General features: G+C 48.5%; 1 protein-coding gene across 3 annotated transcripts in view; it reads right to left on the bottom strand.

Annotated features, from left to right (window-relative positions):
* Nucleotides 1-14,667, bottom strand: part of ITGAE (integrin subunit alpha E) — a 170,972-nt gene that overhangs the window by 142,855 nt on the left and 13,450 nt on the right. For all 3 annotated transcript variants that reach the window (XR_011026492.1, XM_068270361.1, XM_068270362.1), the window contains exon 3: nucleotides 8,453-8,577. Coding sequence is in view for 2 of the 3 variants with exons in the window: in XM_068270361.1 (XP_068126462.1) it covers nucleotides 8,453-8,577 (125 nt within the window). In the remaining variant the exon portion in view is untranslated. The remainder of the gene's footprint in view (nucleotides 1-8,452; nucleotides 8,578-14,667) is intronic.

Below are 14,667 nucleotides of genomic sequence, written 5' to 3'. Positions count from 1 at the left end.
GGCGGCCAGCGTGACAGCACGGCGCATGCGCGATTAAACCGCGCATGCGCCGTGCTGTCACGCCGGCCGCCGTCATGACGTGCGGCGGCCGGCGTGTGACGTCATTCGTGACGTATAGGGAAGGAGAAGCCCCGACACTCGCCAGTGTCGCCCGGGGGCCCGGCCTGTCCGCGCTATGCGGATAGCCGCCGGGAGAAGAGCCAGGAGGCCGGCGTGGGACGTCCCGACCAGGGCTGGGATGGAGAAAGCCCCGGGTAAGTTCAAATTTTATTTTTAATCAGAGCTCGGAGTCCCTTTAACGTCCATTGGGTTCTGCTACATGCGCATTAATTTTCTCATGGAAAGCATTTTGTGCAGTTTGTATCCTTTGGAGGCAGGTGGTGGATGGCTTGCTCCGGTGGTGTGAACCCTGGAGTGAGTGCGCCTGTCCTCCCCCGCCCCTCTGGAGTGCTGTATGTGAGCCAGCCCTGAGCTCTAAAGCTCGGGGTGACCCATGCTTCTCTCCTTTCTCATGTGGTGCCCCCAAATTAATGCGCATGTAGCAGAACGCAATGGACATTAAGGTAAGTGCCTGGGTACTTATCCGTTAGCCGGGCGCATCCGGCAGGTGGCGACAAAACTCCACCAGAGTTACATCTTTCCCTACTATCCATGTCGGCCTGGAGGGGGAATAGTAATTAGCGCCACCTGCCGGATGCGCCCGGCTAACGGATAAGTACCAGTGCCTGTTTTTAATATTGGGAGGTGGGTGCAGACGGCTCTCCCCGGCGCTGGCCACACTTGGGGGGGGGGGGTCGTCCACGCCACCCAGCCTCCCCCTCCGGGGTGCCGCTGTGGTTTCCAGGCAGTGAGAGAGCCTGGGACCCTGCGGTCCCCCCAGTTGTATAAAAAGGGGGCATTGGGAATCCTCCCCGTGGCGCTCCTGGAGGCCTGGAGCACACCAAAAACTGCTAGCAGATCCGCAAAATGCTAGCAGATTTTGAAACGCTTTTTCTTATTTTTCTGTAGCATTTCACCTAGCATTTTGCGGTTATGTAAAGCGTTTTTGGTGTAGTAGATTTCATATATTGTTACAGTAAAGCTGTTACTGAACAGCTTCTGTAACAAAAACGCCTGCAAAACCGCTCTGAACTGCCGTTTTTCAGAGCGGTTTGCGTTTTTCCTATACTTTACATTAGAGGCAGAAACGCCTCCGCAATCCAAAAAATGCCTCACCTCGGGAGTATGCGTTTCAGCAAAACGCCTCCCGCTCTGGTGTGCACCAGCCCATTGAAATACATTACCCAAGCGTATCCGCAGCCGCAAGTGGATCGCAAAACGCTGCCGAACCGCTCTGGTGTGCACTAAGCCGGATAGTGCTAATGTAGCATGTAGCAGGGTGACTGCTTTGTGGTATTGGTTTGTGCATGCATTTGCATGAGCATTGCCTCATGAATAGCCAATTAGGCCAGATTTGCAATGTCAGACTTGCTAGGGTAAGGCCTCTTTTCCATGGACTGTGAATAGGCAGTGAAATGGCTCTCAAACTCTCACAACTGCCTGGTAACTGCTCACTGCTGCCTGGTAACTGCTTGCTGCTGCCTGGTAACTGCTTGCTGCTGCCTGGTAACTGCTTGCTGCTGCCTGGTAACTGCTTGCTGCTGCCTGGTAACTGCTTGCTGCTGCCTGGTATCTGCTTGCTGCTGCCTGGTATCTGCTTGTTGCTGCCTGGTAACTGCTTGTTGCTGCCTGGTATCTGCTCACTGCTGCCTGGTAACTGCTTGCTGCTGCCTGGTAACTGCTTGTTGCTGCTTGGTATCTGCTCACTGCTGCCTGGTAACTGCTTGCTGCTGCCTGGTAACTGCTTGTTGCTGCCTGGTATCTGCTCACTGCTGACTGATAACTGCTTGCTGCTGCCTGGTAACTGCTTGTTGCTACCTGGTATCTGCTCACTGCTGCCTGGTAACTGCTTGCTGAGCACACAGCTCAACAGTCCGTGGAAAAGAGGCCGTAAACTTGGTGTTTGAGCACGCATAAATTTTCTCATGCAAAGTACTTCTTCTTCTTGTTTGAAGGTTGAGGCACTTAGTCTATTATATATATAGATAATCTAGTATAACATATAGATATTTGTTCATTTGGTCTGTCCATCACTGTGGAGGAGAAACACATAACACTTGCATTGTGAGTTGAGCCCCACTAAGGAGGGGAAGCAAAAAGAAGCATGAGTCAATATAGAATACATTAATTAAGCCAGTCACAGTAGTCTTTATGATCCTCATGTAAGTATTGTTCCCCATGTATCGTCCCTTAGGTCATTTTGGTAAAGGTTAAGGAGTACCAACACCTATCAGGGAGGAGTATAATTAAGAAAGTATGTTTCCCATGGGTCCCATATTTGTTTAAATCTATCTTTTGTATCCCTTAGTAGAGAAGTTAGATATTCCATAACCTTAGTCCAGTTAATTTTTGTAATAACTGCAGATATTGTAGAAGAGAGGGGTTTACGCCAATGAGAAGCTATAGATAATCTAGTAGCAGTCAGTATATGTGTAACCAGTCTCATCGTATATTTCTTTATTCCTGGTATCGGTATGCCTAGGAGCATATAGAGAGGGTCTAAAGTAATATCAGAATTTGTTACCCTTGCTATTAAGGATTGGATTTCAGCCCATAATGGTTGAACTATTGGACAATACCAAAAAATGTGCTCTAGAGAGCCTAACTGATTACAACCCCTCCAACATTGATTGGAAACATCAGGGTTCATTTTTGATAGTACTTCAGGTGTTCTATACCCTAGGTTCTCAACATGCGGTACGCGTACCCCAGGGGGTACTTCTGATGGGTCCAGGGGGTACTCGGGCTTGATATACTTAACCAAGAATAACAAATTTAGAGATTTAGAAAATTATAATTCTTATTTAAACAACATCAAATTAGTATTTTAGCTAATTAAAAGCAATAATAAATGCTTGCACATTGTTTAGAACCAATTATCATGTACTACGATTAAATATATATTTGTCAAGGGGTACTTGTGATCATGTTTACTATGCTAGGGGGTACTCGATGAGTACAGGCTTTTAAAAGGGGTACACACTTATAAAATGTTGAGAAACACTGTTCTATACCACCGAAAAATCAATTTATAAATATTTTCTTTTACTTGCGTACATATTGATGTTTTTTTTAGCATTCTCCCATATTGCGGCCCAGTCTTCCATTTCTAGGGATTGTCCAAGAGCTTGTTCCCATTTGGTCATATATAAGTGTTTAGGTTTGATAGAACCAGAGTTGTCCAGGAGTAGCATATAAATTGCAGAGATAAGTCCTTTTTGATGTCCTTTAATATCACATAATCTTTCAAAAGGAGTAAATGTAGGAAGAAGATCCACTCCCCTGGTAAGAGTTCTAAGGAAATAGCTAATTTGATTATATTCCATGGACAATTGTGGTGTGAATGTTATTTTCTCCTCTAATGTAGTTTTAGTGAGGAGTTTTCTAGTTAGAACATTCGTCCACTTATGAAAATTGGTATATTTAAGATTGAACCATCGACCCATGAAATTTTCTATCATACCCGGAGTAAAAGCAGGGTTTCCTAATATAGGATATAAAGGAAATATTGGAGATCTGAGGTTAGCTTCCAAAACTGTTGAGTGCCATATTTGAAGAGTAAATTTAATCGTAGGAAGGAGTTTAATGTGGGGAAGTTTGGGAGTAGATGGAGACCATATCAGAGAAGCTAGAGAGATTGGGTAGATGCTGAATGCCTCAATAAGGCCCCATTTAGTATATGTTTTCAAATCTGACCATTCAGTAAGTTGGCGTAAGTGAGCGGCCTGATAATATAGTTTCAATTGAGGCAGACCCAAACCCCCCTGTTTCCTAGAAGCTAGAAGAACAGAGGAATGGATCCTTGGTTTAGAATTATTCCATACAAATTTTAAAAAGGCTCGTTGTAAAACCTTAAACTGTAGAGAGGGAACTTGAACAGGTAAAGTCTCGAATAAATATAATAGGCGTGGCAGTATATTCATTTTTAAAGAGTAGATCCTACCTATCCATGAGATTTTGTAAGCTGTCCATTTATGTAGATCTTGTAAAATGGATTGTATCAATGAGGGGAAATTAGCCTTGTACAAGGTAGTGTAGGTGGATGTTAATTGGATTCCTAGGTATTTAATAGAATGTATCTTCCACTTATAAAGGAAGGGTTGTTTTAAGTTATGTAGCATTGTCAGAGGCATTTTGATGGGGAGTGCTTCAGATTTGTCTTGATTGAGTTTAAAGCCTGAGATGGATTAGAATTCCCTTAAAGGGAAGGTTCAGGGAGGGTGGGTAAAAAATAAAAATCAAATTCCACTTACCTGGGGCTTCCTCCAGCCCGTGGCAGGCAGGAGGTGCCCTCGCCTCCGCTCCAGGGCTCCCGGTGGTCTCCGGTGGCGCGCCCGACCTGGCCAGGCCGGCTGCCAGGTCGGGCTCTTCTGCGCTCCAAGGCCCGGAACTTCTGCGTCCCACGCCGGCGCTCTGACGTCATCGGACGTCCTCCGGGCTCTACTGCGCATGCGCAGAACTACTGCGCATGCGCAGTAGAGCACGGAGGACGTCCGATGACGTCAGAGCGCCGGCGTGGGACGCAGAAGTTCCGGGCCTTGGAGCGCAGAAGAGCCCGACCTGGTAGCCGGCCTGGCCAGGTCGGGCGCGCCACCGGAGACCACCGGGAGCCTGCGGAGCGGCGGCGAGGGCACCTCCTGCCTGCCACGGGCTGGAGGAAGCCCCAGGTAAGTGGAATTTGATTTTTATTTTTTGCCCACCCTCCCTGAACCTTTCCTTTAATACTGAATGTGAAACCGGGAGGGATAGAGGTGAGAGGATTGGTTAATGTTAACAATATATCATCTGCGAAAAGTGATATTTTATATTCCTGAGTATTCTGTTTGATTCCAGTAATGTCCAGTAATGATGTCCAGTAATGATTTTGTCTAATGGCACACGCCAGGGGTTCAATACTTATGGCAAACAAAAGTGGGGAGAGGGGACACCCCTGGCGTATGCCATTCGTTATGGGGAAGGGGGATGATGGAGCAAAGGGAAGATTGACCATTGTAGATGGAGAGGAGTATAAGTAGCGTATTAAGGTCATAAAGAATCCACAAAAACCTTGACGTTCCATGACTTTAAGTAAAAATGGCCATGAAAGCCTGTCAAAAGCCTTCTCTGCATCCCATTTTTAACTTTTAACCCAATTACTCTAAAAATGGGGCTTTGCACTTTTTAGCAGTGTAGCAGTCTATGCCACACACCTTCTGTAGCCTTTTGCTGAAGTGAAGGTATGTGCAGGGCCCAGGGGCGCTCCTAGCGTAAGGCAAGCCAGGCAACGGCTTGGAGCGGCAAGATGGGGGGAAGCGCCGCTGCGGGGGAAGATTCGCCGCTACTACACACTGTGTGTGACAACTTGGAGCCCGTGGTTTGTTTACATGATGAACCACGAGCTCCGCTGCTGATGCCGCCTCTATGCTCTCCCCCAGCCAATAGGCATGACGCTCTGGTCCCACCCTTTTCCTCCTCCTCTAGCCTGACCAGCCCCCTCTTCATAGCAGCAGCCGGCCAGCCGCATGACCCAGGTCCTCTGATTCTCTTGTGCCCGGCGGCGGCGCCGCCTCTAACTCCGCCCCCGGATCCTAATTGCCCTCCTGCTGAGTCCCCTGGCGCTGCTTGTCTGCGGCTCTGCGCAGCATCCTTGGTTCCCCCTGGCTAGGGTGACCAGGCGTAGGCGTCCTCTTTTCCCCGGACAGGTCCTCTTTTTCCGACCTGTGCCGTTTTTTTTAAAGTCCGGGTGAAATCCCCGCAACCCACTGCGGGGATTGCCTCCCGGAGGCTGAGCAGGGCTACGGCAAGATGGCTGCCGAAGCCCTGCACTGGAGACTGTTTGTGTCTCCAGTACAGGGCTTCGGGCGCCATCTTGCCATAGCCCTGCTCTCTGCCTGTCAGTGCGGGAGATTCACACCGGCTGCCGCTGCAGGAGGATCGTCGCTGGAGGATCATCAGGGGCCGGCCAGGTGAGTGATTTTTTCTTATTTTACAGGTTTATTTTCTGGTGACTGCTCCCACATAGCGATTATTTTCTGGTGACTGCTCCCCACATAGCGATTATTATCTGGTGACTGCTCCCACATAGCGATTATTTTCTGGTCACTGCTCCCCACATAGTGATTATTATCTGGTGAATGCTCCCCACATAGCGACTATTTTCTGGTGACTGCTCCCCACATAGCGATTATCTGGTGACTGCTCCCCACATAACGATTATCTAGTGAATGCTCCCCACATAGCGATTATTTTCTGGTGACTGCTCCCCACATAGCGATTATTTTCTGGTGGCTGCTCCCCACATAGCGATTATTATCTGGTGGCTGCTCCCCACATAGCGATTATTTTCTGGTGACTGCTCCCCACATAGCGATTATTATCTGGTGACTGCTCCCACATAGCGATTATTTTCTGGTGACTGCTCCCCACATAGCGATTATTATCTGGTGACTGCTCCCCACATAGCGATTATTATCTGGTGACTGCTCCCACATAGCGATTATTTTCTGGTGACTGCTCCCCACATAGCGATTATTATCTGGTGACTGCTCCCACATAGCGATTATTTTCTGGTGACTGCTCCCCACATAGCGATTATTATCTGGTGACTGCTCCCACATAGCGATTATTTTCTGGTGACTGCTCCCCACATAGCGATTATTTTCTGGTGAATGCTCCCCACATAGTGATTATTTTCTGGTGACTGCTCCCCACATAGCGGTTATTTTCTGGTGAAAGATTGCTGTATTATGATTATTTTCTGGTGATAGATTGCTGTATTACGATTATTTTCTGGTAATAGATTGCTGCATTACGATTATTTTCTGGTGATAGATTGCTGCATTACGATTATTTTCTGGTGAAAGATTGCTGTATTACGATTATTTTCTGGTAATAGATTGCTGCATTACGATTATTTTCTGGTGAAAGATTGCTGCATTCCGATTATTTTATGGTGAAACATTGCTGCATTACGATTATTTTATGGTAAAATATTGCTGTATTATGATTATTTTTTGGTGAAACATTGGCGCATTACGATTATTTTATGGTGAAACATTGCTGCCTTACGATTATTTTCAATTGGGGGGGGGGCGCCACAGGTTTTCTCGCCTGGAGTGACAAAATGGCTTGAGGCGCCCCTGGCAGGGCCAACGCTACCATAGAGGTAAAGGGGGCAATTTCCCCAGGGCCCTAGAGCCTGTAGGGGCCCCCAAGGAGTCTCCCCCCAACTTAACTGTTGCTCTCTGGAGCCCCTGCAGAGTGTGGTTGGCAGTGTAGCGTCTCACCTATTCCAGCGGGTGGCTTCATGCACTTCCATCTTCATCCACCGCTGGCTGCATCTCCTCTGTGACCTGCGGCATCATATTACGTAATAACAGGCGTCGGGTCACAGAGGAGACGCACCCCTGTAAGGATGAAATCGGGGAGTGCATGGAATCATAGACTGACAGAGGCGCATGCCCGCCAGGATGGGTGAGACACTGCTCTGCCAAAGACTCTGCAGGGGCCCCAGGGAGCACAGTTAAGTTGGGTGGTGGTCAGAGGGGGGGGGGGGGGGGGCAGCAGCTGGCTCAGGGGCCTAGGGATAAATTTGGCTGCAACAAAGTGCCCCTCATGACACTTTCTGGTTTGAAGGTGCTTGTTGGGGGAGGGGGGCACAGATTTGTTTTGCCTGGGGGCCCCATTGTTACTAGGATCCCCTCCGGTTAAGTGGCAGCCTGAACTTTAGCAGATGGTAGGAACATGGAATCTATTATTTAAAAAATAGATCTGCTTTCAAAAGATTATAGACAAGGCCGGATTTACCTCACAGGAGCCTTTAAGCCTAGATGTTCTGGCACCTTAGACTTTGCCCTCCAGGACCCTAAAAAAACCCCACTGAACTGCACCACAAGTGTGCTGGCTGGCCCAGCTGTCACCTCTCCCTTACTTCCCTTGCCCTTCATAGGTGGCTACAGGTGACCCTTAGTATTCGGTAGTCAGAAGTACCCTCAGTATTAAATAGCTAAACGTGCCCCCAAGTATAATGCTGGGCATACATGGCTCGATTTTGCAGCTCGATTCTCCCTCTCGATCGATTCCCCGCTCAATTCCGCAGGTAGCTAGAGGAACCTCAGTATTAAGTAGCTAGAAGTGCCCCTGACTCATCAGTGGAATGCTGACAGTAGGGTGGGTAATCTCTCATTTACATTCTTATCAGGACTCTGCATAGGGAAGGAGGGAGGTGCTCAGGTTGGGGAGTGAGCCGCCTTTCCATCACCAGGCGCCGTAGGCACTTGACTATAGTGCCTTCTGGTAAATCCTGCCCTGATTATAGTAGTATTTCAGCTCAGAAAAGAATAACACTGTGACAGCTGCCAGATGAGTTCTATACCTGCTGCAAGAGGAATGTTGTCCATTTTGCACTGTAAACTCGAGTCCGTATTCATTAGTGCACATTTAAATAGTCCATCAAATATCCTTTTTTCAGCATCTTTTAGAGGCGAAAAAACATAAACTCTGCAAAAAGAAGACATGAAAATGGGTGAAAATGACATGCATGACCAACAATCCACATGTTACAGCCTTTAGGGACCAATTTACATAAACAATAATTGTATACCTTCTGAAGGCACAACTGTGCCCATAAAATGTAAATGGAATAGCTGAGGTCACCATGATGGCATACATCAAAAAATGTGGCCTGAAAAAGGGTGCATGGTGTAGCCGAAATTTAATGATGTTATACATATGTTGCTTTAACTTAGGTTAGGCCTCTTGCCCGGAGGTTTACCTCATTGTGGTGTAAGTGTCCAGTATATTAAACTTTGCATGCAAACTATAGTAGTGGAAGCTAAAGTTTCTCCATAGTATAATAAATGTAGAATTTGTTTGGACGCAGGGCATGCATTTTCAGCCTAGTAGAAGTGGTAAATGCCTGAGCGATTAACCAGTCAATTGCAGCATGACTGGGGTTGTGATTCAGTGTGAATCCGTACACTAGCACAAATTAGCCATATGGGAAAAACGCTTGTTTCGTTTGATAAAATGCTCCCAGGCGCGTTACATCGTAGGAGCTCTTTACTGACTAAATGGTAACATAAAAGTCAGAGGACTTTCCTGTTGCCATGCGTGAAAGCACCGCACATAAGTGTGAAAGCACAAAAGAGGTAAGAGGCGCCCAGAAGTAGATGAAACTGAGTTAAAAACAGCTAAAAAATTTTTGAAAAATAGAGGTGCTCCGTACCTGGCTCTGATACAACTTTGGCACTTTATGCGGCCTGAGGAAGTGGGCACAGACCCATGAAACGCGTTGCCTGTGCATATTAAGATTCATTGTTATATGAACGTGTCGTTATTGAGGTAAGCCACCTCTATTTTTCAATTTTTTCGCTGTTTTAATCTAAGGGTGCCCCCTTTTCTGCTTTTCACCCTCTTTTGGGAGAGGTGTATGTTGGTACCTCGTGGCTTTGCCATCGATAGCTCCAGTACCCAAGTGGAGTCAGGTTTAAAGATCTCCACCTGGAGCGCAGAAGAAGCCGACCGGAACCCGACCTGGTGAGGGCGGCTGTGCCAGCGGAGAAGCCTGGGAGCCATCAGAGCTGTGGCGAGGGCACAGGACGGCTGCCACGGGCTGGAGGAAGCCCCAGGTAAGTGGGTCTTTTATTTTTTTTTTAAGCTTGGATGTATCCTTTAAGGGTGTTTGGCAGGGCTGGTTCTAGACTTTTTGCTGCCTGAGGCAAACTTGTGAGGATGACCCCCCTCCCCCCAACCCCTCAACCCTGGCTGTGAGTCTGTGACACACAAACTGCTCACCCTCAGCCACTCCTTTCCTTCTCAGTCAGGACAGCAGTCGGCCGGATTTGTACTTTCCAGCACCCAAGGCCAGGTTGATGATTTATTTTGACATGCAGCCTCTTATCTCTTCCCAGGTCCTGCTGTCCTTTTATCCCTCTGCTTTTTCAGTGCCCTAGACCATGGCCTTTGTGGCCTTTCCAGAAATCTGGCCCTGACAGCAGTACCACCACCCTTCTGATGTGCAAGTCAAATAAAACACTGCAACCCTCCTGCCTCCCCCCTAAATACTCACTGTCAGACTCCTCACACAGCACAACAAGCTTCTTAGCTGGAAAATTGCACTTTAGAATTTCGTTGTACAACTTTGGTTGTTACAATGACAATCAGGGCCGGATTTCCCATAAGGCACTGTAGGCACGTGCCTACAGGCGCCTTTAAGTGGAAGGGGCGGGCCCCAGAATGCCTCCCTGGCGAGCTACAAGGCGCAGCTGTTGTGCTCCCTTTGCACCATGAAGATTTCCCCCTACCGCGCTCCTCCCCGCCTCTGATGCAAGTGTCCTCATGCTGTGCGCCTTTCTCCTCTATCTCTCTGATGTAGGAAGCAGGCAGCGGCGCTCTGTCCCTCCGGTGGCTCTGCATTACAGTGACGGCAATCTTCTGCAGTGTGTCTTTAAGCGCCCTTGCTTGATGAGGTCATCAAGTCAGGACCCTTTCACTATGGAAGGTCGCCACCTGTGTATGCAGAGCCGCTGCCAGCAGGACAGAATGCCCCTTCCTGCATTCTACATCAGAGGAAGAAAAAGGAGAATGGAGCACAGCACGGGACACCTGCATCTGAGGCAGAGAGCAGCGCTTGTACACCCTGCGATCACACTCCTGCCTGGTACATGCTATTTATTACATTATACATACATATACATGGGGGACCGCACTGTTATGTTCCGGCTATGCAGAGTGCAGGGCATTGGGTGACTGACAGTTCATTCCTGCTCCTCTAGGCTCCAGTCATCCTCCCTTCCACCCCCCTCCTGTGTCAGAGGTGTGTGCATGCGAGTGTGTTTGTGTCAGAGGTGTGTGCATGCGAGTGTGTTTGTGTCAGAGGTGTGTGCATGCGAGTGTTTGTGTCAGAGGTGTGTGCATGCGAGTGTTTGTGTCAGAGGTGTGTGCATGCGAGTGTTTGTGTCAGAGGTGTGTGCATGCGAGTGTGTTTGTGTCAGAGGTGTGTGTCAGTGTCAGCAGTGTGTATGTCAGCTGCAGCAGAGGGGCTGATATAGTGTAATATTGGTGGGGGTGCAGGCTGCAGCAGAGGAAAACACATTTAAAAAATGCATGCGTTGATGTTTTTTTTTGTTTTTTATTTAAAACACGGCAGTGGGCTCAGGCCCTCAGTGACATGATGAAGAGATTAGAGTGCAGTATATTTTTTACTTGGGGGTGTGACATGTTGAGGGGTGGAGTTTAGGGCGCCAGAAGGCCTGTGCCTACAGGCTCCTGAGTTGTAAATCCGGCCCTGATGACAATAATAAAGATTTTTATGTTTTCTATTTCTCTGATCAGAATCAGAATCAGTATCATTCCCCAATGAGGACCTCTTCACCTCGCTCTCCTCTCATTTCTCCTCCTACTCTGATATGCAATGCTGTTAGTGTAAACACAGTACTAAAATGCTGCCCCTGTAATCTCTGCGCCTGATGCAAATGTTTAACCTTGTTTCATGATAGAACCAGCCCTGGTGTTTGGTCACCCTATCTTGCAATAAGTGTGAAGGGGCCTTTTGTAATATTATAAAATGGATTAATTTTATATATACATAAAAACAAGGGAAGCAAGCCAAAATAATGTTTACCATTAAAAGGGCAAAAATTTGGAAGCCCCCCCCCCCCCCCCCGGCCTGCTCAGGGCCGTATTGGGGGGCAGGAGGGGTCACAGAATGAGGGGAAAGCGTGGCCACACATCGGCGGGGAGGGGGCACAGTCTCCCCCCTTCCTCACTTCGGGCTCTCCCCTCAGCGCGCTCCCCTCCTGCATCAATCATCAGTGGCAGCAGGAGGTGGGCAGGAACACATACCTCCATTCACTGCGGAGGTCCATCTCTAATTGCCTCACGCTACTTCCTGTTTAAACAGAAAGTAGCATCAGACACTTAGAAATCGGAACCTCCGGCACGTGGATGGAGGTATGTGTTCCTGCCCGCCGCCTGCTGCCACTGATGATTGGTGCAGGAGGGGAGCGCAGTGAGGGGAGAGCCCAAAGTGAGGGAGGGGGGAGACTGTGCCCCCTCCCCGCCGATGTGTGCTCATTCTTTACCCTCATGCTGTGACCCCCCCTGCCACCCTAAACTGCCCCCCCCCCCGGCGGGTGCGGGAGCTGCATCCCCTATTGTTACGCCAGTGGCCATTAATCCTTGCAAGTTACAGAGCTACATAAATGCAGCATTTCACTCATACATTGAGACAACATTTTTAGCTAGTTTATTTTAAAGGGATACTGTAGGGGGGTCAGGGGAAAATGAGCTGAACTTACCCGGGGCTTCTAATGGTCCCCCGCAGACATCCTGTGCCCGCGCAGCCGCTCACCGATGCTCCGGCCCCGCCTCCGGTTCACTTCTGGAATTTCCGACTTTAAAGTCAGAAAACCACTGCGCCTGCGTTGCCGTGTCCTCGATCCCGCTGATGTCATCAAGAGCGCACAGCGCAGGCCCAGTATGGTCTGTGTCTGCGCAGTACACTCCTGGTGACATCAGCGGGAGCGAGGACACGCGGCAACGCAGGCGTAGTGGTTTTCTGACTTTAAAGTCAGAAATTCCAGAAGTGAACCGGAGGCAGGGCCGAAGCATTGGGGAGTGGCTGCGCCAACACAGGATGTCTGCGGGGGACCATTAGAAGCCCCGGGTAAGTTCAGCTCATTTTCCCCCGACCCCCCTACAGTATCCCTTTAACTGCTACAGAATGTAAGAGACAGGACTGCATTGTGAGTCATACCAGTACTGCAATGATAAAAAAAAAAAACCACAGTGATACTAATCACACTCACACACTCTGAAAACACTAAGCTCAGTTATACTAAAGTTTCTCTGTCTCACATGTGACACCAGAACTACAGAAATAATGAAACAAAATTTAAAAATACAGACACAAATATATATATCAAAGACAAGCTAAGGCAGATTGGAGGAAGGGGGGGGGCAGGCAATACGACAACTTTAGTTTTCCCCGCTTGCCATCTGGGATTTTTAGGTAAGATGAGGCCACAGGAGATGGCAATCAGGCTTCTCAACAGTTAGTCATCTGATTTGTTTGATGTACTATGAAACTGTGAAAAAAGTTTCTGCTTTAGAAGGATGATGGTGTATTTTTCTTCTTATAGCAAAAGGCTGCGCAAATGCTTGAGCTTTGCAGAAATGCAAATGTTTTTACGTTACACCATTACACTGCATCTGCGTTCTTGTGTGCATTTATCTTGCCTGATTTGCAATTCTGGAAATGCGTTTGCATGCATTTTAATACATAGGGCTTCATTCACTGAGACAAATAGCACGCCTTATCAAAGTTAACACGCCTTCTTTTTCTTTTGGTGGACAAGGGTGTCTTTTAACCACTTGAGGACCTAGCCTTTACCCCCCCTTAAGGACCAGCGCTGTATTTTCAGATCTGTGCTGGGTGGGCTCTACAGCCCCCAGCACAGATCAGCTGGCATGCAGAGCGATCAGATCGCCCCCCTTTTTTCCCCCCCTAGGGGGATGATGTGCTGGGGGGGTGTGATCGCTTCTGCATGCTGTGGGTGGCGGGGGGGGCACCTCAAAGCCCCCCTCCGCGGCGACATTCTCCCCCTCCCTCTTCTCCCTCCCTGCCTGAGAGATCGGAGGCTGCACAGGAACAGATCTGTCCTGTGCAGCCTCTAATAGGCTCCCCGCTGTCATGTGACAGCGATCCCCGGCCGCTGATTGGCCGGGGATCGCTGATCAACTACAACGCTGCTACTGTAGCAGCGTTGTAAAAATGTAAACAAAGCGGATTATTTCCGCTTGTGTTTACATTTAGCCTGCGAGCCGCGATCGGCGGCCCGCAGGCTATTAACGGAGCACCCCGCCGTGAATTGACAGGAAGCAGCCGCTCGCGCGAGCGGCTGCTTCCTGATTAATTAGCCTGCAGCCGGCGACGCAGAACTGCGTCGCTGGTCCTGCAGCTGCCACTTTGCCGCCGTGCGGTATGAGTGCGCGGTCGGCAAGTGGTTAATACCCAGCACCGGGTGTCAAATGCCCTAGGTATGCCACTGCTGGGTGCACACAATGCAATTTCCTTTCAGATCAACTGGTAATCTGATAGGAAGTTGCATTGTGTGTCCACACTGCTCCCAATGAATTAAGGGATCAATTTTCCAATAATAACTTAACCCAAAATCAATCCCATTATCAAGCAGGAGCCAATCACACATGTTGAAAATAATCGTCTCAATCCCGTCAATCAGATGGAAAATTGTATCGTTTGTACCTAGCATCGCATCGCATCGCACTGCAAAGAAAGGCAATATTTTTGCTATAATTGCTAGAGTACTGAGGATTTCTGAGTATGAGGGAGTGATACACTTTGCAGGAAAACTTTCTGGAAGGTGATATTATAGCATGCATGGATGTCTGGGGTGAAAAATTTTTCTGGTCGGCAATGGGCCTGGTGAAGATAGTTTAAGGCTGCTTTCACAGTGGGACGTTAAAGTCCCACGTTACAGCAGCCTGTAACATAGCCCAGCTCACAGCAGTGAAAAATCAATGTGCTGTTCACAGTGCACACGTTGCATTAGAGTATAACGCTGCACG

Source organism: Hyperolius riggenbachi, chromosome 2 (genome assembly GCF_040937935.1).
Source record: "Hyperolius riggenbachi isolate aHypRig1 chromosome 2, aHypRig1.pri, whole genome shotgun sequence".
In the NCBI taxonomy this organism is placed as follows: domain Eukaryota; kingdom Metazoa; phylum Chordata; class Amphibia; order Anura; family Hyperoliidae; genus Hyperolius; species Hyperolius riggenbachi.
The sequence above is the reverse complement of the archived record's forward strand: the minus strand, read 5'-3'. Positions and strand labels throughout refer to the sequence as shown.